General features: G+C 38.3%; 1 protein-coding gene across 1 annotated transcript; it reads left to right on the top strand.

Annotated features, from left to right (window-relative positions):
- The first annotated feature begins 787 nt into the window (after nt 1-787).
- On the top strand, nt 788-21,396 carry smc1b (structural maintenance of chromosomes 1B). Its single transcript, XM_063000779.1, has 25 exons — nt 788-914; nt 1,745-1,933; nt 2,021-2,133; nt 2,978-3,181; nt 3,804-4,042; nt 4,792-5,050; nt 5,444-5,584; nt 5,767-5,849; nt 5,997-6,204; nt 7,073-7,258; nt 9,564-9,749; nt 9,846-9,992; nt 10,809-10,946; nt 11,431-11,547; nt 11,881-11,987; nt 12,554-12,695; nt 12,841-12,986; nt 14,224-14,377; nt 14,840-14,935; nt 15,541-15,697; nt 19,063-19,217; nt 19,750-19,901; nt 20,078-20,147; nt 20,922-21,032; nt 21,248-21,396. The coding sequence occupies exons 1-25, from the start codon at nt 806-808 to the stop codon at nt 21,320-21,322; spliced, it is 3,684 nt and encodes a 1,227-aa protein (XP_062856849.1). The 5' UTR covers nt 788-805; the 3' UTR covers nt 21,323-21,396.
- The last annotated feature ends 689 nt before the right edge of the window (nt 21,397-22,085 follow it).

A 22,085-nucleotide genomic window follows, 5' to 3' on the forward strand; every position in this document is an offset into this window, starting at 1 on the left:
AATTTTCATTAAATCTTTGATAATGTCAAACTTGTTGTCATACAGTTATAAAATAGCAACTTTTGCCTTTTATATTTTTTCACAAAAACTGCCTATATTATTATGGATCCCCCACTGTAGTAAACAGTTAGAATATTGTTTTCCAAAACATTCACTGTAAGGTCAAAATAATGTGGGCACCTATTCCAAACACATGAGGAAAACACAAAAATAAAATAGCATGGATTTTTTAAAATGTGTGATATTAAGATTTAGATAAGAAGATTTGAACTGAAGTCAATTTAATTTTAAAATGCACTTATTTTACTGAAATTGCACTTTCAGCAACACCAAATTGTTAAATATTAGCAACAAACAAACACATTTAATTGTATTTATTACTTTACTAAATGCATTTCTTTTCAACAAGACAGGTGGGGAAACTCTTAATAACAGTAAATTTCAAAGCACATGAATAGTGCATTTGCTCCGTTATGTAAGTAGATTTTTGACATTGGCCTGGCTGTGTTTTAAAGTACACTGTAAAACACTACATAGTGTATGTATTAAACGTAATATTGCATTGATGTCCCCTACGTTTTTTTATATTAGGTAGTGAGTGTGGTGTGATTTGGATATCGCTTACAATAAAGTCTTTGCTAATTGGTCGAGACTCGAATGTATTTAAATTTCCCGCTCTTTTGTCTGAGGTAAAAAAACGGTTGGCTCGCCAGTTAGGTCAAGACGTTTTTTACAATCACCATTTTTAGTCAGTTAAACTAATTATTTAATAATTTTACAGTGTTACTTCAACTATAAAATAAATATGAGTTATATAAAACAGATAGAGGTTGAAAATTTTAAGTCATGGCGTGGAAAACAGACAATTGGACCGTTTAAACGGTTTACCTGCATTGTTGGTACTAACGGCTCAGGTAAGTGTGGCAGATTTGATCTATTACGTTTTGTATAAATTAGATGTGTTTTATCACCTCACATAAATAATAATTTTGTAAAGATAATCATTTTTATTGACCTACATAAATTAATAATAAAAACTAACCATTTTAAGGTGGGAAGTTTTGCCTTACGCTTACTCTTATAAAAAAACAAACATATTATTTATTAATAAGTGTAGTTTTGATGTAAATGTTTTTATTTTATTATATTTTTGTTCTTTAATTAGTTTTAATGTGAGTAAAGCTAAATTTAGGCATAAAATGCAATAACATAATATTGGTAATATTGGTAATAATTGGTATTTGTTAACAGTTGTGCATGTGATGGTCAGGGATGTATTAAATGTTAAACTAGTAGATGTAATTACTTGTAGTTTGTGTTAAATGCAGCAAGTCTGTATACCTGAGTGCCTTAATCATTATGGTGAAATGACTTGATTGTCTGTATCTCCAAAACATAAAAAGTCGTAAAACAGCCATACCCACCATACACCACTGTCCCAAGTTTTTGTCATTTGGGAAAATGGCTCTTACTGTGGTTTGCTGGAGTCCCAGAGCATTAGCAATGGCTTTGTAACCCTTTCCAGACTGGTAGATTTCAATGACTTTGCAGCTGTATTTAATTTATTTTTAGAATGTGGCATCAGATTCTGCATTTTTATATATACAACTGTGACAACTATGCAAAAATTAAAGAACTTATTTGTTTTGTTGACAGTTCATTTTTAATTTGTTTCATTAATTATTATTGTTGTTTTTTTTATCTTTAATGTTATTTATGATCAAATTGTTTATGGTCTTTAAAGGTAAGTCAAATGTGATGGATGCTCTGGGGTTTGTGATGGGAGAGAGAGCATCCAGTCTTAGAGTAAAGCACACCAAAGACCTAATACATGGTGCCCACATTGGCAAACCCGTCTCCAACACTGCCTCAGTCACCATGCGCTTCTGCAACGAGAAAGACAAAGAGACCACATTCAGCAGAACCATATCAGGTATGTACAGATCAGAAGTCAACAAAACATTAAGCTGTAATGTCCTAACAAATAAGGTAACTTTGTATTTTTTACTGTTTGTTTGAGGTGACTCTTCCGAGTACAGAGTAGACGGTAGGCAGGTGACACTAGCCAAGTACACAGGAGAGCTGGAAAAGATAGGCATCATAGTGAAAGCCAGGAACTGTCTCGTGTTTCAGGTTCTTAATGATTTGCATTGCTTTAAGTAACCTGCATAGCCAAATTCCAATGATCACATTTCAGTGTCAGTTTGTGTTCAGCATGGACTGTAGATGTTGAATGTTCAGACCTTTGCTGTACGTACAGTTTATTTTACAAGGACAAAGTTGAGCAATTGAGGGTTATGGGCGTTAGGGATCCAACAGTGAGAAAGAACTTGGTAGTGGTGGGGCTTGAACCGTCTGATTACTAGTCCAGTACCTTAACCGCTGAGCTACCACTGCCCTGGAAATAAAACATATATAAAAACTCGATGTTAATCTGTTAATAAATGCATACATTTTGAACAGGGATGACTAAAGTTTGTAGTTAACATTTTCCTCTATTGAAACAATTTGGGTTTGGTTTATAGAATAAATTATAGAATAAATTATACGCTTTCACTTTTGTGGCAACAGTTTGGGTAAGGCTCAAGCAAGTTCCATACAAATATGGTTAAGATATCTGGTGTGTAGAAACTCCAGTGGTCTGACCTCAACCCTATCAAATCTTTTGGTATGAATAAACAAATGGGCAGAAATGCCCATAGACACAGTCCAAAATCTTGTGAAAAGCTTTTTGAAAAAAATGGAGGCTGTTATTGCTGAGAATGGAGTAGAAGGGAGGGGAGAAGGCATAACTTCATATTAATGTTCTAGATTTTTAAATGAGATGTCCAACAAGCTCATTGAACAAGTGTCATACACACACTCATGGCCATATAGTGTATTTACTTAGGACTTTGGCATGAATGGCAGGAATTTTCTTAATAATTTACTTTGATTTCATTTCTTATTACAAAGCTGCCTAGTCTCTATTTTACAGGGAGCTGTGGAATCCATAGCTATGATGAATGCGAAGGAACGTGTAAAAATGTTTGAGCGCATCAGTAACTCAATTGACCTGGCTAATGAATATGACAGTAAGTCGGCAGTGCTTCAGAAAGCAAAAGAGGACGCCCAATTCCACTTTAATCGCAAACGAGCAGCCATGGTGGAAAAGAAACAAGTCTCTAAAGACAAAAATGAGGTATTTGAGACTTGAAGTTGCCTTCCCGTTAACCCACATGTTCTGTTCAGCACAAAATTATAACTAAATGCATTCAACAGACGTGCTCTGTTTCATTTTGTTTTCATTTTTATCAATCAGTTTATCCTGGTAGGGGTTGCGGCAGCTTCGGTTCCCGGTGGGAGAAACACCTGGTCCGAGGAAGTTAATGCCCCGTATCACACACACAAATTTCCCCATGCGTCCTCGGTCAATTACCCCTGAACACAAATCTCACAAAAATAAAGTATTGAGCCACTCAAACACCAGTGAGGTTTGATTGCAGTATTGCTATAAAATTAAGAAAATGTTCGGAGTCAATTGGACATTCACAGCATTTAGCGGATGCTTTTTTCCAAAGCGAATTACAGTTAAAACCAAATACCGTGCAGGCAATTGAGTGTTAGGAGCCTTGCTCACAGGTGGTAACTTGGCAATAGTGGGGGTTAAACTGGCAACATTCCTATCACTAGTCCAGTACCTTAACCGATGAGGTACCACTGAAACATCAATTAGTAACTAATAAACAGAACATGAAGGTTAAGCACACTTGGTTTTTACAGGTAGGTTGAAATAATAAGTTGACATGCTGTCGTCTGTTTAGGCCAAGAAATATCAGGAACTGGTAGACGAGCTCAGTGAAAGTAAGCTCCAGCTCAGTCTCTTTCAGCTTTACCATAATGAGAGGAGCATTGACACATTGTCTGAGTCCCTGAGAGACAAACATGGGGCTGTTGCTGTAAAGAAAAGCCAGCTGGAGGAGTGGGAGCAGGCTGTAAAGGCTCAAAAGAAAGAGCATGGACGCCTTAACCGAGAGCTTCAGAAACTAGAGAAGGAGATTAAGTGAGTGCAGTAGAGAACTTGGTAGGGACAGTGTTAAATAGGGACCATTGTAATGAAATTGACAATTTTTATACAGGCCAGTGTTAATGTGAATGATGGATTTTATTTGGTACATATGCCATTATTTCTTTTTATACCAAGCAAATGTCATACGTTAGGTGCTAAATGATATGGTCAGGGCGGCACAGTGGCTCGGTGGGTAGCACTGTCGCCACATCAAGAGGGTACTGGGTTTGATTTCCATGTGGAGCGGTCCAGGTCCTTTTTGTGTGGAGTTTGCATGTTTTTCCTGTGTTTGCATGGGTTTTCTCTGGGAACTCTGGTCCAGTGACATGCAGTCAGGTTAATTGGAGCTACTAAAGTTACTCTAGATGTGTGTGTTCGCCCTGTTAGTGAACTAATAAGCTAATAAGATGTTGAGAAATTCCTTACTAGATTTTCTTACTGAAACACTTTCAGGTTTGGTTTTGATGCTTACACGAATAGACAGACACACAACCAGAATTTTACTGTTCATGCTCTGATAGAAATTGGTTAACATCATCAAATCAAAAAGTTCCACTCAGCAAGATATTACCATATGAGTGCTCTGGGAACAGCAGCAGTGTAGTCTGAATCAAATTTATGAAGCCATAAGACATGAATATTTTTAATACTCATGTAGTTGGGAATGGCAACCCAGGACAGCACCCCAAATGCATACAATAAAAAATTAAAAATGTTCTTTGTCACACCTACAACTCTTTTAGGTGCCAGGAGGAGATCCTCTGCCAGCAGAGGCCTCAATACATCAGGGCTAAAGTGAATACAACTCATCACTGTCGCAAGGCTGAGGAGGCACGCAGCAGCCTACAAAAGAGTCAAAAACAGTGGGCCAAAAAACAGCAGGAGCTGCTGGAGTTAAACGAAGAGCTGGATCAACTTGAGAGAGCATTTAGAGCTTGTGAAAAAGAGATGGAGGAACGTGTCGCTCAGAGAGGAGAGGATGTAGAGCTGGAGGAAGCTCAGGTTAGAGACAGAGAGACACTTTTTCATAAAGCTGACTGTAGAGTTCCTGTTCAGTAGAAGGTTGTGTTGTTGCTTTGAGGCGATGCAACATGAATAATTGTACAAAAAATAGTCCAGTATGGAAAGTACTACAGTACTCGGAAATTATCGGCTGGTCATTTATATCTAGGGATATAGAACCAGAGATGCAAACCCGGATTTCAGCTGTGTTGGGCCATCTGCAACACTCGAGTTCCTAAAGGCTTGATATACACATTAATATATTCAGAATGAATAACTAATGTGCCATCATATTAGGCAGTGGTGGCTTATAAGTAAGTCAATAATGTGGAGTTCTTTATTTAATGCATAATAATCTGTTAAATAAGACATTAAAGTTGTATCTTGCTGTAGCTGGAGCGTTATAAGGAGCTGAAGGAATTGGCTAGGAAAAAGGCAGCTGTGTTCATCCAGAAGGCTGAAAAACTACACTGGGAGGTGAAGGCGGATGGAGAAAAGCTGGAGTTTGATAAAAGGAGAAAAAGTGAGGTTGAGGTGGGTGTGTGCTAGTTTGTTTATACAACTATTTACATGCTGCTGCTGATAAAACAATTTGATGTTCTTTTTTTCTGAAAATGCAAAACCATGTTATAATTCTGCATATAATATAATGTTTAATCTGCCTACTTTAAAATGTTCACTAATTAAGATGTTCAATATGTTGTCTGTACATACAGACAAACATTAAACATTGCCAGGGACAGCTGGATGAGTTGAACAGGAGGGCAGGAAAACTGGATGAATATGCCATCTCCTCTAAGTAAGTTTAATCATTTTAAGTGATTGCATTTTTCTTTGTGTACTTACTGTAAAATGACAGCATTAAATCTAAGCTAATGTACATTAGTGTGTAGGAGCAAAACAATCAATCCGATCCATTACCACTTTTTGTTTTTGTTATTGACAGCAAAGCTTTGGAGAAACAATGTGGCCAGGAGGAACGTTTGGCAGAGGAATTGGAGCGTGGCCGAGTGCGGTTGCATGAGGTGAATGAGGAGCTGACACAAGTGCTGAGCGAGCTGCAGAATGCTCGCATAGACAGCCATGAGAATCGACGGCAGCAGAAACTAGATGAAATGCTGGAGAACCTGCACAGACTCTACCCCGATGTTGTGGTATTAGCAAACACTCACACAGCAAACCTAACATCAGGAGTAACCTGCTTTATTGTTATGCTGGTTGTATTTTTGGATTTATATTTATGGATAGGCGTGGTTATTTAACGAACAAGATCATTTGTTATACAAATAAAATTTAATTGATATATTTTTGAACTTGACTGACTCATTCACCTGATTAATAGAAAAACTGATTAATAGAGTTCTTTGTTTTTAATTATGTTTTTCTTTCCTTTTTGTATATTTGATTATTATTTTATTATTTTTTCATGTTTACCAGCAATCATACTGTTTTTGGGATAGTGGGAATTGTGGGATAGCATAGGGTGCAACAGTGAAGTACGCTAGCCCACTACCGTTCCGGGGTTCGGATCTCAGTGGTGCCGCTCGGATGCCTGCATGGACCTGATTGGCTTATGTCAGATGGAGGTGGATGGCTGAAACAGCCTAGCCAATATGCTTATAGTGCCGGTCCCAATAAAAATAGATAAGTTGCATCAGAAATGGCGTACAGCATCAAAAACTGTGCCAAGTCTGGTGTGTAGACAGATCTGTGGAGACTCCTAAATATGGGGGCAGCCGGAAAGAATTGTGGAATAGCATAAATGTTAAAAGGTATAGTTTCAGTACCTAGCTTTAACTGGTCAGTAAAAACAGGTTTGTTTACTGATGTGCACCTTACATGTTTTTTTTCAGGAATGTAGTGGCATTACAGGATATTATTAAATTAGTTGTTTTAAAATGTTTATGTTGTAATTTGGCTAATGCTGTAATTCGGGTAATACATTCTGGGTGGTCTGGGTATGTGAGGTAAACAGTACCTGTAGTAGTGAAGATCTTGACCCTAATTTTTTCTTATGTCTAGTATGGACGCTTGGTAAACTTGTGCCAGCCTATCCACAAGAAATACCAGCTTGCTGTGACTAAGGTGTTTGGCAGATACATGAATGCTATAGTGGTGGCTTCAGCAAAGGTGGCCCGTGACTGCATTCAGATTTTAAAAGAGGAGAGAGCTGAGCCAGAGACTTTCCTTCCTATTGATTACCTGGATGTGAGTAAGAAAATCTCGTTATCTTAGCATCAGCAGGATGCACTCAGTTTTATTTGTTAGGAGAATAGGCTAGTATTTATTGTGACTAATTAACAAATTGTCAAAATGTTGAGAGTATTTTAATCAATTTAGTTATTAAAGTGCAGTTAAATAAACAGTAAATAGTCTGAGTTTGAATCTCCGAACTGCTGTCGGCTAGGCAGCACAGACATAATTAGGTAAACCTGGGTGGGGGACAAGGGTTTGACTGCGATTTCTGCCTTCCGCCCAGTAATTTTAAATGAAACCGGACCCCTTGTGACACTGAACTAGGGCTGAAACGATTCCTCGAGTAAATCGATTACTAAAAATCATCGATTCAAATTTTTTGCATCGAGGAATCGTTTAATCCGCGCAACCATATACAGCTCACGGTGTTTTACACGGACGACTTTCACTTTTGCGCAGCGTGTTTAACGCTGTGTGCAGGTGACGTGAAGAATCTGAGGGCTGCGTCCCAAATATCTTAAACATAAACAGAACTTAACAGGACTTCATCCGGGTTCTTTTTGCGGACAGTTTAATGAACACTACGTATCTGGACACGTTCGCCGCTCCTGCGAACTGAACGTATCAGCCGAGATTTGATAGCGCGGACTGCAAAATACAGAGAGAAAAGTGACAAAATAAAGTATATCTTTAAGCTGATAAAACTAAAACTCAGTATAACATCCACACCATCAGAGCGTCGTGTTTACTTTACTCATGTTTACTGACTTTACTTCGTTTCAACCACCACAGGCTTTGATGAAGATTTAGGCAAACACACACACACACACACACACACACACACACACACACCAGATCTATCTCATCTAGAGACACAATCCTGACAGATTTTTTATCCCCCTACAAACACCACAAAACCTCCCAACTAAATATTAAAGCTTTATGTTCTGCGTGAGCTGTAGCTGAAACTTTGAGTTTTGAAAGTTGCACAAATTACAGGCTTATGTTCATGTATTTTTGTTTATTATTATTTATGACTTGATGACCTGATGTTTCAGGTTGCCTGTTTACATTTTAAAAGTAAATTGTAGAGATGGGACGATCGTTCGGCTATGAATCGGTATCGGCCGATTTTTAATGAAAATATGCGATCGGCGATATTTCCTAAAAGTAGCCGATCCGATCGTGTGATATATAAAGATCATGTTAAGTTAACAGCTCAGTGGATTGATCCAGACTTTGAGCTACGAAGCACCAACCATCAGATCACCATTCATTAACCATCGTACAGAAACCATCGTGAAAGCTCTTACGATGTAATTTTGCTGATTGTAATATTTACTGTAAAAAGATAATTCAACCCGGTCACATCTGAGTCGATTCTATCAGCACGTTATATAAACTCCTGGTTCACTTTGGTAAATCGTGAGCGGTTCTTACTTGTGATGTAGATGAGAACAGAAAACGTTACAGAGCCAATCAGAGGCAAAAGTTTATTCATTAGCAAATTCGTTAGTTCAGGATCATCTGCTGAACTTTTAGCTCCTTAGACGGAACGAGTCTGACGGTCGGTTACAGATCTGTGGTAATAGCAGTTTAATGAAGCTTTTTAATGTAAGAGAGTCACACAAAATGTTCTGTAGTAGTTGGTGTTTATTTAAAACCACGACATTTAATTAATAACAGTAAACACGGAGAGATAACTGAGAAGAGAAACTTACGCTTCACGAAAAATGATCAATTAATCACTTATAGCGATACAGTGAACAAAGCGTCTCTTCTAAAGGCACAAACACGCGCGCTGCTCCGGTTTATCTTCACTGTGAGGCTCTTTTTAAGTTTATTTATTTTATTTACTGCTTTATTTTATCCCCCCCCCCCCCCCCCCCCCCCCCCCCCGATCGCAATCGGCTATCGGCAGATGTCCCTGAAAGGAGATCGGAATCGGTGCCAAAAACCACGATCGTCCCATCTCTAGTAAATTGATTTATTTTTGATTTATTTAATTTTGCATTTAAAAAATGTTAAACTGTCCTGTATGCAAGGAATACAAATGTACAGTTTGGTTTAAGAAACATGTCTTATTTAATCTAATGTGTATTTGTTTTTGCTCTTTGTTAAAGCAAAAGTATTTCTTATCCGATTACTCGATTAATCGCTGGAATAATCGATAGAATACTCGATTACAAAAATAATCGATAGTTGCAGCCCTACACTGAACATAAAGCAGATAATAAAAATGAGTGAATGCAGTTTAGAAATGTAATAATGGTTCTTTAAATGTTTACCAGCATGCATCATACTTTTCTTGTGTCAGGTAAACCCTTTAAATGAGCGTCTAAGGGAGGTGCGTGGAGCCAAGATGGTCGTGGACGTGGTGCAGTGTTTGCAAAATGCACCTCAGCTGAAAAGAGTGGTTCAGTTTGTGTGTGGAAATGCGCTAGTGTGTGAGACCCTGAAAGACGCCCGCCATGTTGCTTTTGATGGACCGGAACGCCGCAAGGTGACTTTTTGTCAGGCCTGTACAGTCTTACAGAACTCAGATATCTGTTCTTTGTGGTCACAAACGGTATGGTCTGCATTTTCTGAAAATTTTCAGACTGTAGCTTTGGATGGAACTTTGTTTTCAAAGTCGGGTGTGATCTCCGGTGGCTCTTTTCAACTGAGCCTCAAAGCACGACGCTGGGAGGAGAAGGAAATGAGCGGCCTAAAAGAGCGCAAGGAAAAGCTCAGCGCTGAGCTAAGGGTGAGCGCAGATTAAGAATTGTTTCTATTTAAATAGACGTGTTGATATAACCTAACATTGTTTCTTATTCTGTTCCTGTGTTTTCCTATTTTCTCCACATATAATCATATCTAATTACCTAGTTGTATCTCTCATCTACTATTCTTCTCTTCACCTGCACAAAGCAGGTTTTTACATGGATCATTATCATGTACAGAGAGTTACACACTGCTGTCTCAGACACTGCAAATCATTTCTGTGTAGGCACACAGCTGCCTAGTACAGCTAAGATTCAAACTCGATCTCAGTAGTGGCTGGCTACTAAGTAAGAATTGAAACCGATATTTACATACTAAAGTCTGTTTTGCATACAAACCCAGATCATTATTGTTAAGCTATTTTTTAATGTACTGCCATCAGTTGTAGCTTTTAGACTATACATTACAGAACACATTGCTACATTTGATGTGAAAACCTTGAAAAAAGGAGGTTTGAACCATTGGCCTTGTTGATTTTTACTACAGCTGAGTTGCATTCATGATGTAAATTTAAGGTAATTGACTCATAGATGGTTACAGTCAGTACTGTACACCCAACACTGTACCATTTTTACTAGGACGTTCTTTAAAGATTTCTAAATCATTCCGATTTTCAGATAGAATTCTCAGTTCTTGCTTTGTGGTTCACAATAATCTTTTGCTTTGCTTTTATTTAGTACCACTTACCAGTACACTACAAACAAAGCCTAAAGAGCATTTTATGCATTTCTAAAATATTTATTTAAAAGAATAACTATAAATATGTGTATAATTGAAGTGTGAGAACTGTGTGTAACAGGAACTAATGAAACTGAGACGAAAAGAGGCTGAGCTGAATCAGATAAGAGCCCAGGTGCAGGGAGTCCAGACTCGCCTTAAGTATTCTAATTCTGAGCTGGAGACCATCCGCAAGAGGAGCATCCCAGCATGTCAGGCTGTAAGCTTTATTACAAGTATTTATTTGGCTCAAAAGTCACATAAACAAGAGACAAGAAAATATTAATGAAACTCAAGATAGGTGACTGAATAATTGAAGCGGAAACACTGCCATCAACTGCAACAACCAGAAAGCTGCCATGCCATCCCTAGACAAAAGTTGAGACAGAAGGTTGTCCGTGAAAGCTACAGAATTAGAATGTTGCAACCATTTACCAATGAAGTTACTGGAAACAAAAGCTGGAGAGCCCTAGCAGGAGAACTAGTAAAAGAACCCAGTAAGAGAACTAAGCCCAAAGCTGAGTCCAATTTATGCCTTTAAAGTGAACTCCAGGTGTAGTGTGTAACGTTTGATGAAGTGCAAGGAATGCTTTTCCTGTCCAGCTACACCTAACTGAGCATGATACATGATCTGTTTTGATGAATGTTTAGCATTGAGCTTTCCTTCTTACTTATACTGTGTTGGTGATTTATGTATGCTGCAGGAAATCTCCAGGCTGGAGAGTGAACTCTCAAACCTTCAGTCTCAGATTGAGATGCAAGCCATGAATGTGCAACTACAGGACAGTGAAATGATGGCCATTCAAAATCAAGTCAATCAGGTGACCGACACACAGCACAGCCTCTCTTTCCATTTTGCATTTCAATTTTTTTTTAAACTCTTTATCCTGGTCAGGGTCGTGGCGAGCAAACACAAGGCAGGAATACCCTGAACATAGCGCCAATCCATTGCAGGGATTCAACCAATCGGGTCGAATTCAATTGGGTAAAGAAGGAGAAAAACGAATAAACAGGAAATTAAAAAAATTGCATTCCTGTGCCACATCCAAACAGGCCACCACTGTTCAAGTGCCTTCTTCTTGTTTCAGTGTTACACTCACAAAAACACTTTTAGGGTTATAAGTGTATTTAATGTGCCATCCTGTTTATTGTAGATGGAAGACAGGGTGTTCTTAGACTTCTGTGCTGAAATTGGTGTGGCCAACATCCGTGAGTACGAGCAGGACTACGTAAGACAGCAAGAGGAGCTCGAGAATAAACGGTATGACTTTCGCAAAATAAAGAAACTCGCAGACCCCAGGGTAAAGGGTTGTTGATAGCCTTCATGGTTGTGTTACCATCACTCTCCTTTAGTGCACATGTGACAGGTGTTACAGTACCATGTACCCTATTTACAGATGTATCCCCGAGGCTGTGGTGACACATTTTGTGTCTTTTTTGAGGGGCTGCAATATAAGGTTGTCAGGAACTGGTTAACCTTTAACTAATGACATTATTGGTAAAAATAATTAAACTATCTACATCAATCGCTTTACTCTGCCAGGGTTGCGACAGGGCCTGTTTTACTGGGTGCACTGGGTACAAGGCAGATAAACCCCGTACAATGCACCAATACATTGCAGGGCTTGGGCCCTCCCCCTCAGACATAGCCGTCTGGACAGTAGCACCGGTGAGATTCGAACCTGGATCTCAACGGAGGTGGCCTACCGTAGTGGACTGCTATGCCAACCAAGCGCCTTGCGTTCTTTTTGTAAATAGAAACGATTTAAACAATTAAGCAGTATTAACTGACAGTATTAAGTATCAATATTAACCTTTTCTTTTAAGGCTTCAGTTTGTGTCCCAGCGCACACGGCTGAACACACAGCTTGAGTATGAGCAGGAGCAGCTAGACAAACAGCGCAGGCTCATCAGTAAAATCGAGGAGTCCATTAGCAAAGAGGAAGACGCCATTCGCACCTTAAAAGCGGTAAGTCAGCTTAATCTTTTTTTTTTGCATGTCTTGTCTTTTATCAATGTCTTAACAGTGTATAACATAATAGTACAGTAGTACTTTAGTTTTACTAGTACCTTTACATTTATGAAACCGTAAGTAACATTTCTGAGCTGTTCAGGAGGAGGAGAGGCTGCTGGCTGCTGTAGATGAGTCTCAGTCCAAGCTCTTGGACCTGAAGAACTTGCTGGTTGGACAGAAGGCTTACGTTAATGATGCAAAAGCTGAGCTTGATAGGAAAACTAAGAGTCTTCAGGAGAAGTCCAGGTATCTGTTTACTGTCATCATTTGTGTATTTATTAAAAAAAATATTTGCAGCTCCCATGTTGAGGAGTTGGGCTGGGGTTTTTATGTTCCCTGACTGATACCCATTCTGATTGTACTATGGATCCGTCTTTCTTTTTGTCATTATTTTTTTATTCTTCATTTTCCTAAACAATGTAAATAAGCAACATGATGCAGCCATTTAGCCCATTTTTAACATATTCCTGCGTGATGCATTATACTTCAACACCCAACAAGTGTACTGCTAGTGTGTGTTAGAGATATATGTAGTTCTGTTTAATAAATTAATGAAATTAATAGATGTTGGAAATTGAAAATAGAAATTTTAAATGACATTTAAGCAGCAGAATTAAGCAAGCAAGGTTTATTGACAGGTGACAGGTTTATTGATTTTATTGATTAATTAATAACATCCCCAGTAGAAACACAACGTACACTCATCTGTCCCTAAGCTTACTGAACGTTCTCCATTAATATACTAGTGTTTACACGTATGTCTGAGACAGATCAAACAAACAGCAACTTCTGAAAGGTTTCACTTGGTGCACAAATGTCTTCTTTATATGACATTTAATAATCTTTTGCATGTCAGTCCATATGAGATGTGTATTTCTACAGACACTGTGTTGTAATTGTACACTGGTAATTATTAATAAGAATTATTTACACTGTTAAAATTATTAATAAGAATTATTTACCTTGTTGTGTAAAGCTAATCCCAAAAAGAAGAAAACGTAACATTTTAATGGCTAAAACAACGAGGATAAGTAAGCCAAGTTAAGAGTCTTAATAAAGAATCATTACCAGTGAAATTCACCCACTATACACAGGTACTTCACGCCAATTTACTGCAATCACTTTGTGATGGTTGGGTCACTTTTCTTCACTGCCCTGTAACTTGTGTTGCTTGTAGCAGACTAGCCCCTGATAATGCAATCCATATTGTGATGTCAATCCAGCTTATTTTTGGTTTTCCTCATCTTCTGAGTCTTTTCACAATCCTGTCATAACACTGCTTTCAATGTTGTCATGTGGATGCATCATGCCCAAAGTAATGTAACTTCAATGTCAATGTGTTTCAGTACCTGCTTGTCTGTTTTGTAAACTTGCTGAAGTCATCTTCCTTAATAAGAATTTCAGTTTTTTGAGTTTAAAGAAACGACCTACAAGTAAGAATGAACTAGAAACTGTGTCAACTTTCTTTAACTGCCTTCTTCAGAGAGTTGGTAAAGCAGCAGAAAGAGATGATCTCTGTGGAGACTGCTTTGGAGCAGCAGAGGCTTTGTAAGCACAACTTACTGCTGAACTGCAAAATAGATGGTCTACCCCTCACCCTGCTTTCAGGATCCCTGGATGACATCAGTGAAATCGAGGTAAATATACAGTATAAACAATACAATCACATTATAATTTAACTAAGTGACTTGCATTTTGGGTCAGCAAGGGGTGAATTTGGTCAGCCTGGCTGTGTTCCAGTTTAGGTGATTATGTCCTACGTCCACTCAAGGCTACAACCTCCATAATAACTCCTTTTTTTATTGTTATTATTTCATTTTCATGTTTTATCACTGCTTTGTCCTGGTCAGGGTTGTGGTGGGCCCAGTTCCCCAGAATCACTGGGCACTTTGCAGTAACACTTCTCAGACATAGCCAATCTTGTCTGTACGTTTGCAGACGCCCACCCAGCCATGATTATTTCATCGGTAGTTGACCGAACCGACAGTATGGACTAGGACTAAGCTGTGGTAAAATGTGAAATGAAATTAAAAAGAGTTTTGTGCAATGTGCTCATAATGCACAGTCAATAAATGAAGCTCTCTGTTTCTCAACATCAGCTCGACTCAGAGTCCCTGACTATCAGCACACTGGACATTTATGAGCGTGAGGGACAGATGGTGTTTGATTATGAACTGCTGGGAGACGACCTAAAGGTGAGGCTAAGCACATAAACAAACACACTTACAAACCCCATTTCCTGAAACGATGGGACATTTTGTAGAATGCAAAAAATACTAGAGTCTGATTTGTTAATTCTCTTAAAAAGAACAAAGAAATGAATTGTATGTATTGGCTGACCAACTTAATTGTATTGAGGTTTTGAATTGATGCCGGCAATACACTCTGGGACAAGAGTAAAAAGTTAAAAGAATATACAAGGTGACAGGTGAGGGAAGCTTGATAATAAAAGGAGGATCCACCAAAGGATCACTCTTTACAAGCAATGATGGATCGTTGCTCAGCACTTTGTGCCAAACTTTACAACAGAAGTGCCAATCAGTTTAAAAATAATTTCCAGATTTCGAATAATTTGGGTTTTTATCATTTTTACCATCTGCCGTGCATAATATAGACTATACATAAAAGAGTAAGGACCTTAGAGAAAAGTCTGTGTAGTACTAGTAATAATGCAATCATTTCGGTCAGTAAAATATTGGAAATGTTAAATGCAGGTTCAAGACAATGACAATCACAGATGCATGTGAACATGTGTGATTTACATATGAGTGTGGAATTGTGTGTGTGTGTTTGTAAACAGAGACTGACTGAGGAGCAGGAGGTGGAGTCTCAGCTGGAGGTGCTTAAAGAGAAAGTGTCATCTCTGGAAAGATTGATCCAGGTGTCCAAACCTCCCAACCTGAAGGCTCTGGAGAAAATGATGGAGGTTAATGACAGCTTTCGTGGAGTAGTGGATGGTAAAAGCCACCGCACACACACACACACACACAACCTCAAACAAAGCCATTTAGTCTTGTCAGAGTCAAGCCTTTGTTTTGACTAATTGATTTGGATACATACTACATATATATGTGGATACATACTACTTATATATGTGGATACATACTACTTATATATGTGGATACATACTACTTATATATGTGGATACATACTACTTATATATGTGGATACATACTACTTATATATGTGGATACATACTACTTATATATGTGGATACATACTACTTATATATGTGGATACATACTACATATATATGTGGATACATACTACTTATATATGTGGATACATACTACTTATATATGTGGATACATACTACTTATATATGTGGATACATACTACTTATATATGTGGATACATACTACTTATATATGTGGATACATACTACTTATATATGTGGATACATACTACTTATATATGTGGATACATACTACATATATATGTGGATACATACTACATATATATGTGGATACATACTACTTATATATGTGGATACATACTACTTATATATGTGGATACATACTACTTATATATGTGGATACATACTACTTATATATGTGGATACATACTACTTATATATGTGGATACATACTACTTATATATGTGGATACATACTACTTATATATGTGGATACATACTACTTATATATGTGGATACATACTACATATATATGTGGATACATACTACTTATATATGTGGATACATACTACTTATATATGTGGATACATACTACTTATATATGTGGATACATACTACTTATATATGTGGATACATACTACTTATATATGTGGATACATACTACTTATATATGTGGATACATACTACTTATATATGTGGATACATACTACTTATATATGTGGATACATACTACTTATATATGTGGATACATACTACTTATATATGTGGATACATACTACATATATATGTGGATACATACTACTTATATATGTGGATACATACTACTTATATATGTGGATACATACTACTTATATATGTGGATACATACTACTTATATATGTGGATACATACTACATATATATGTGGATACATACTACTTATATATGTGGATACATACTACATATATATGTGGATACATACTACTTATATATGTGGATACATACTACTTATATATGTGGATACATACTACATATATATGTGGATACATACTACATATATATGTGGATACATACTACTTATACAGTGTATCACAAAAGTGAGTACACCCCTCACATTTCTGCAAATTTTTCATTATATCTTTTCATGGGACAACACTATAGACATGAAACTTGGATATAACTTAGAGAAGTCAGTGTACAGCTTGTATAGCAGTGTAGATTTACTGTCTTCTGAAAATAACTCAACACACAGCCATTAATGTCTAAATAGCTGGCAACATAAGTGAGTACACCCCACAGTGAACATGTCCAAATTGTGCCCAAATGTGTCGTTGTCCCTCCCTGGTGTCATGTGTCAAGGTCCCAGGTGTAAATGGGGAGCAGGGCTGTTAAATTTGGTGTTTTGGGTACAATTCTCTCATACTGGCCACTGGATATTCAACATGGCACCTCATGGCAAAGAACTCTCTGAGGATGTGAGAAATAGAATTGTTGCTCTCCACAAAGATGGCCTGGGCTATAAGAAGATTGCTAACACCCTGAAACTGAGCTACAGCATGGTGGCCAAGGTCATACAGCGGTTTTCCAGGACAGGTTCCACTCGGAACAGGCTTCGCCAGGTTCGACCAAAGAAGTTGAGTCCACGTGTTCGGCGTCATATCCAGAGGTTGGCTTTAAAAAATAGACACATGAGTGCTGCCAGCATTGCTGCAGAGGTTGAAGACGTGGGAGGTCAGCCTGTCAGTGCTCAGACCATACGCCGCACACTGCATCAACTCGGTCTGCATGGTAGTCATGCCAGAAGGAAGCTGACGCACAAGAAAGCCCGCAAACAGTTTGCTGAAGACAAGCAGTCCAAGAACATGGATTACTGGAATGCCCTGTGGTCTGACGAGACCAAGATAAACTTGTTTGGCTCAGATGGTGTCCAGCATGTGTGGCGGCACCCTGGTGAGAAGTACCAAGACAACTGTATCTTGCCTACAGTCAAGCATGGTGGTGGTAGCATCATGGTCTTGGGCTGCATGAGTGTTGCTGGCACTGGGGAGCTGCAGTTCATTGAGGGAAACATGAATTCCAACATGTACTGTGACATTCTGAAACAGAGCATGAACCCCTCCCTTCAAAAACTGGGCCTCATGGCAGTTTTCCAACAGGATAACGACCCCAAACACAACCTCCAAGATGACAACTGCCTTGCTGAGGAAGCTGAAGGTAAAGGTGATGGACTAAACCCAATTGAGCACTGTGGGGCATCCTCAAGTGGAAGGTGGAGGAGTTCAAGGTGTCTAACATCCACCAGCTCCGTGATGTCATCATGGAGGAGTGGAAGAGGATTCCAGTAGCAACCTGTGCAGCTCTGGTGAATTCCATGCCCAGGAGGGTTAAGGCAGTGCTGGATAATAATGGTGGTCACACAAAATATTGACACTTTGGGCACAATTTGGACATGTTCACTGTGGGGTGTACTCACTTATGTTGCCAGCTATTTAGACATTAATGGCTGTGTGTTGAGTTATTTTCAGAAGACAGTAAATCTACACTGCTATACAAGTTGTACACTGACTACTCTAACTTATATCCAAGTGTCATGTCTATAGTGTTGTCCCATGAAAAGATATAATAAAATATTTGCAGAGATGTGAGGGGTGTACTCACTTTTGTGATACACTGTATATGTGGATACATACTACTTATATATGTGGATACATACTACTTATATATGTGGATACATACTACTTATATATGTGGATACATACTACATATGTATCCCTGGGTATCTTGCCAAACTTGGGGTTAAAGCCACACTGTCACTTAAGATTCACAAAACAATTGTAGAACATTGGTGACACTGTCAAGCTTTACATAAAACTGCTATTGGTTACTAGTTTACTGCTTATCACATGGACAGAAAATCAGGATCGGTTAGCCTGTATGACTATGCTGATATAAAGTTCGGTTGACTGTGGACAGTGCCACCCATGTATATGCAAGTTCTGTTTTTGCTCCTTTGTAAATCAAATCTGACCATATGAATGGATAAGCTTCCTCTCTGACCTCTGAAAGAGACTGTTGTTGCCTGTGAAACACTGGGCGCAAGGCCCTGGATACGGTGCCAATCCATCACAGGGCTTGTTGGATGTCCACCACTATGAGCCTGTTCTTAACTGAACCTTATTTATACCCTATTGTTTTCGTGTTTGTTTAAGCATTTGAGGCCAGCACAAGTGTAGCAAAGAAATGTCATCAGGAGTTTGAGCAGGTAAAAGCCAAACGCTTCCATCTCTTCAGCAAGTGCTTCGAACATGTGGCCGTCGCCATCAGCCAGATCTACAAAAACCTCTGCAGGAATGACGGTGCCCAGGTGCTTATGTTTCTCATGGTTCTTTTTTCTCTGTTCCTCTTTGATATAAACACATAAGTGTATTCATACATTCATCTTCATACTGGTCAGGGTCATAGTGGTTTCGGCACCATGCAGAAAGCAGAAATGGAGAGAACGTGGAGGGAACATGTCAAATACCTTCTGTGCCACAGTGTAGATGTACACATTCACAGGAATAATTTTTGCAGCCACACACTTGTTAAGTAACCCAAAGACATTTTATATTTGTTTTACATGGCAGTTTCAGAAAAAATGTCATAAGACAACAGAAATCATGGAAAAGAGGAAAAAATTTGAATTTTGAGCGTCTACACAGACACCTACTGGTTATGTCTGGGGGGGACGAGACTGTTTTCTCAGTTTGACTAGTCTGTGTTTTAATTTTTTCCCCCCAAAAGCATTAAAAACAAGTTTAGTAAAGTTTTTGTGACTTTAAACTTGAAAGGTTATACAAATGATCTTTTTGGACGTTTTTTTAACTTGCATATATTTTATCTGCGTATGTAACTAGGCAATTCTGAGTGCTGAGAATCCTGACGAGCCATACCTGGGTGGTATCACCTATAACTGCATAGCTCCTGGTAAAAGATTCATGGCCATGGACAACCTGTCAGGAGGAGAGAAGTCTATTGCAGCCCTTGCACTGATTTTTGCCATCCACAGGTGATTGATTGTCAGATACGGAAGGGGTCTGAATTATTTGTATAGTAATATTTATTAAACTATTTTTTTTATAGAAGTTGTACCTTGGACTGATTAATCATTATATTTTAAAATGATTATCATTTTATTTTTTCCCTTTAAATCTCTGACTCCCTTTTTTGTCTCTTTTGTCTCAGCTTTCGTCCTGCTCCTTTTTTTGTGCTGGATGAGGTGGATGCTGCTTTGGATAACACAAACATTAGCAAGGCAAGAAACGCCTCACTACCGTTCCAATCTTTTAACATTCCCAAAACAAAGAATATCTCTAAATTTCAAATTTGCATTACGTTACATGGCCACGTTACAAGGGCACTTTCTGATAACAGGACGCTGTTGGCTTTATATTTTTGGTTGGAGCGCTATTATCCTCTCAGCATTAACACTGAGGTGTTTAACAATCCCAGCAGCATTGGTGCACATGCTACACTCATACTAGTACAATGCACACAACCATGTTTTTTATTGCTACTGCATTGATTGCACTCAAATATCAACCAGTATCAATGGGGTACCGAGTGTACAAAGCACCAAATGAGTAACAGTCAGCAAATATAAACCTACAAAATGTATCTGTATGTGTAAGTGTAGCTTATAAAATTATGAATTAATGTACGTACCAGTCAAAGTATGTACTTCAGATGTACCTAATAAAGTGCGTAATTAGTGTAAATGCATGGCAGAAATGCAACAAAATGATGGTAAACGTCACCAAGTTCTTTATGAGCAATTTTACTGCCTGCCAGTGTTTGTTAATGGACATTTCATGGCTGCATGCAGTAATGCACCCTGCATAGAACCCAAAGGAACATTAATATCAAGCCTATAGTATACAGTATTAATGGCCACTGCCAAAAGCCATACATTTAGATGTTTGCAGTACCATGGTCATTACAGGCGAGAATTGTTTTTACACAAAGCAGCTTTTAAATAGAAATTAAGCATAAAGCAGTAGGAGACATGTTAGTTTGTTTTTTTTGACAGGTGACAAGCTTTATTAGGGAGCAATCCAGAGGAAACTCCCAGATCATTGTCATCTCACTAAAGGAGGAGTTCTATTCCCGGTCAGATGCTCTGCTGGGGGTTTATTCTGAGGTACACACAGGTTCTCAGACATACACACTAATGAGTTACATTTAGTTGGGTGAAAAAAATTCCTAGTTCACACCAGAAGCCTCGTTTGCTTCCCTTTTTCCAAATCATTTGGTTTATTGTCGAATGCCGTATAAAATGATACAATTTAGTCACACAGCTTGTGTCACAACCTGTGACTGTTCTTACCTTCTGTGTTCCTCTTTGTCGCCCCACAGTTTAACGAGTGCATGTTCAGCCGCATTCTCTCGCTAGACCTGACTCCGTATCCCCTCAATGATCAGGACTGGTAGGACAAAGGAAAGCGGATGTAAAGCAGGAAGACGTGGGGAAAGGGATAATTATTAGTAAAACTTTTTAAATCTGAGCAGTTGTTTTGTTCATCGAGGGTTTTTACTGTTTTAATACACTTTTTGAAATGTTTGAGATTTTTATGTTCAGAAATTGGAATTGATAAGACAACTTTCATCACTCTGACTGGAGGATGTTCATGCATTACAATTTTATATACATATTATATATACATCCAGGTTTTGTATTAATTTCACATGGGTCATCTTTAGCATAGAACTATTCAAACCTGTAACAGAAACAATATGGCCAGCACAAATTACCAGTTGTAAATTTGAAAAAGACTGTGTTTATGTTGGTAGCTAAAGTAAAAGCTATGGCACGAGGTTTGTTAAAGAAATCCAGTCGAGCGACTTCACTCTGAGGTAATGTTTTTTCTCAGACTGAAAACTCCTGCCATGTTGACGGCAGACAGGAACCCATAACTCATTGGCACTTTAGTTACAAAGGCATTGGTTATTGTGGTTATCTAACAATATGGTGGTATAAAAGTAATGGCCCTTCTTTTTGAGCCCCTCTTTTAATTGCGCATTTCCCACAATAAACAATATGAGACATTTTAACAAAAGAAGATATTATATCAGGACAACTTGAATAAAAACACATTTTTAAGATAGTGGTGACATATTACACTACATTAGTATTTAAAGATTTTATTAATCTTCATACCCAGAGTAAAGCTATGGCAATTTACTCATGGCTACT

This window comes from Trichomycterus rosablanca, chromosome 8, assembly GCF_030014385.1.
Source record: "Trichomycterus rosablanca isolate fTriRos1 chromosome 8, fTriRos1.hap1, whole genome shotgun sequence".
Lineage (NCBI taxonomy): Eukaryota > Metazoa > Chordata > Actinopteri > Siluriformes > Trichomycteridae > Trichomycterus > Trichomycterus rosablanca.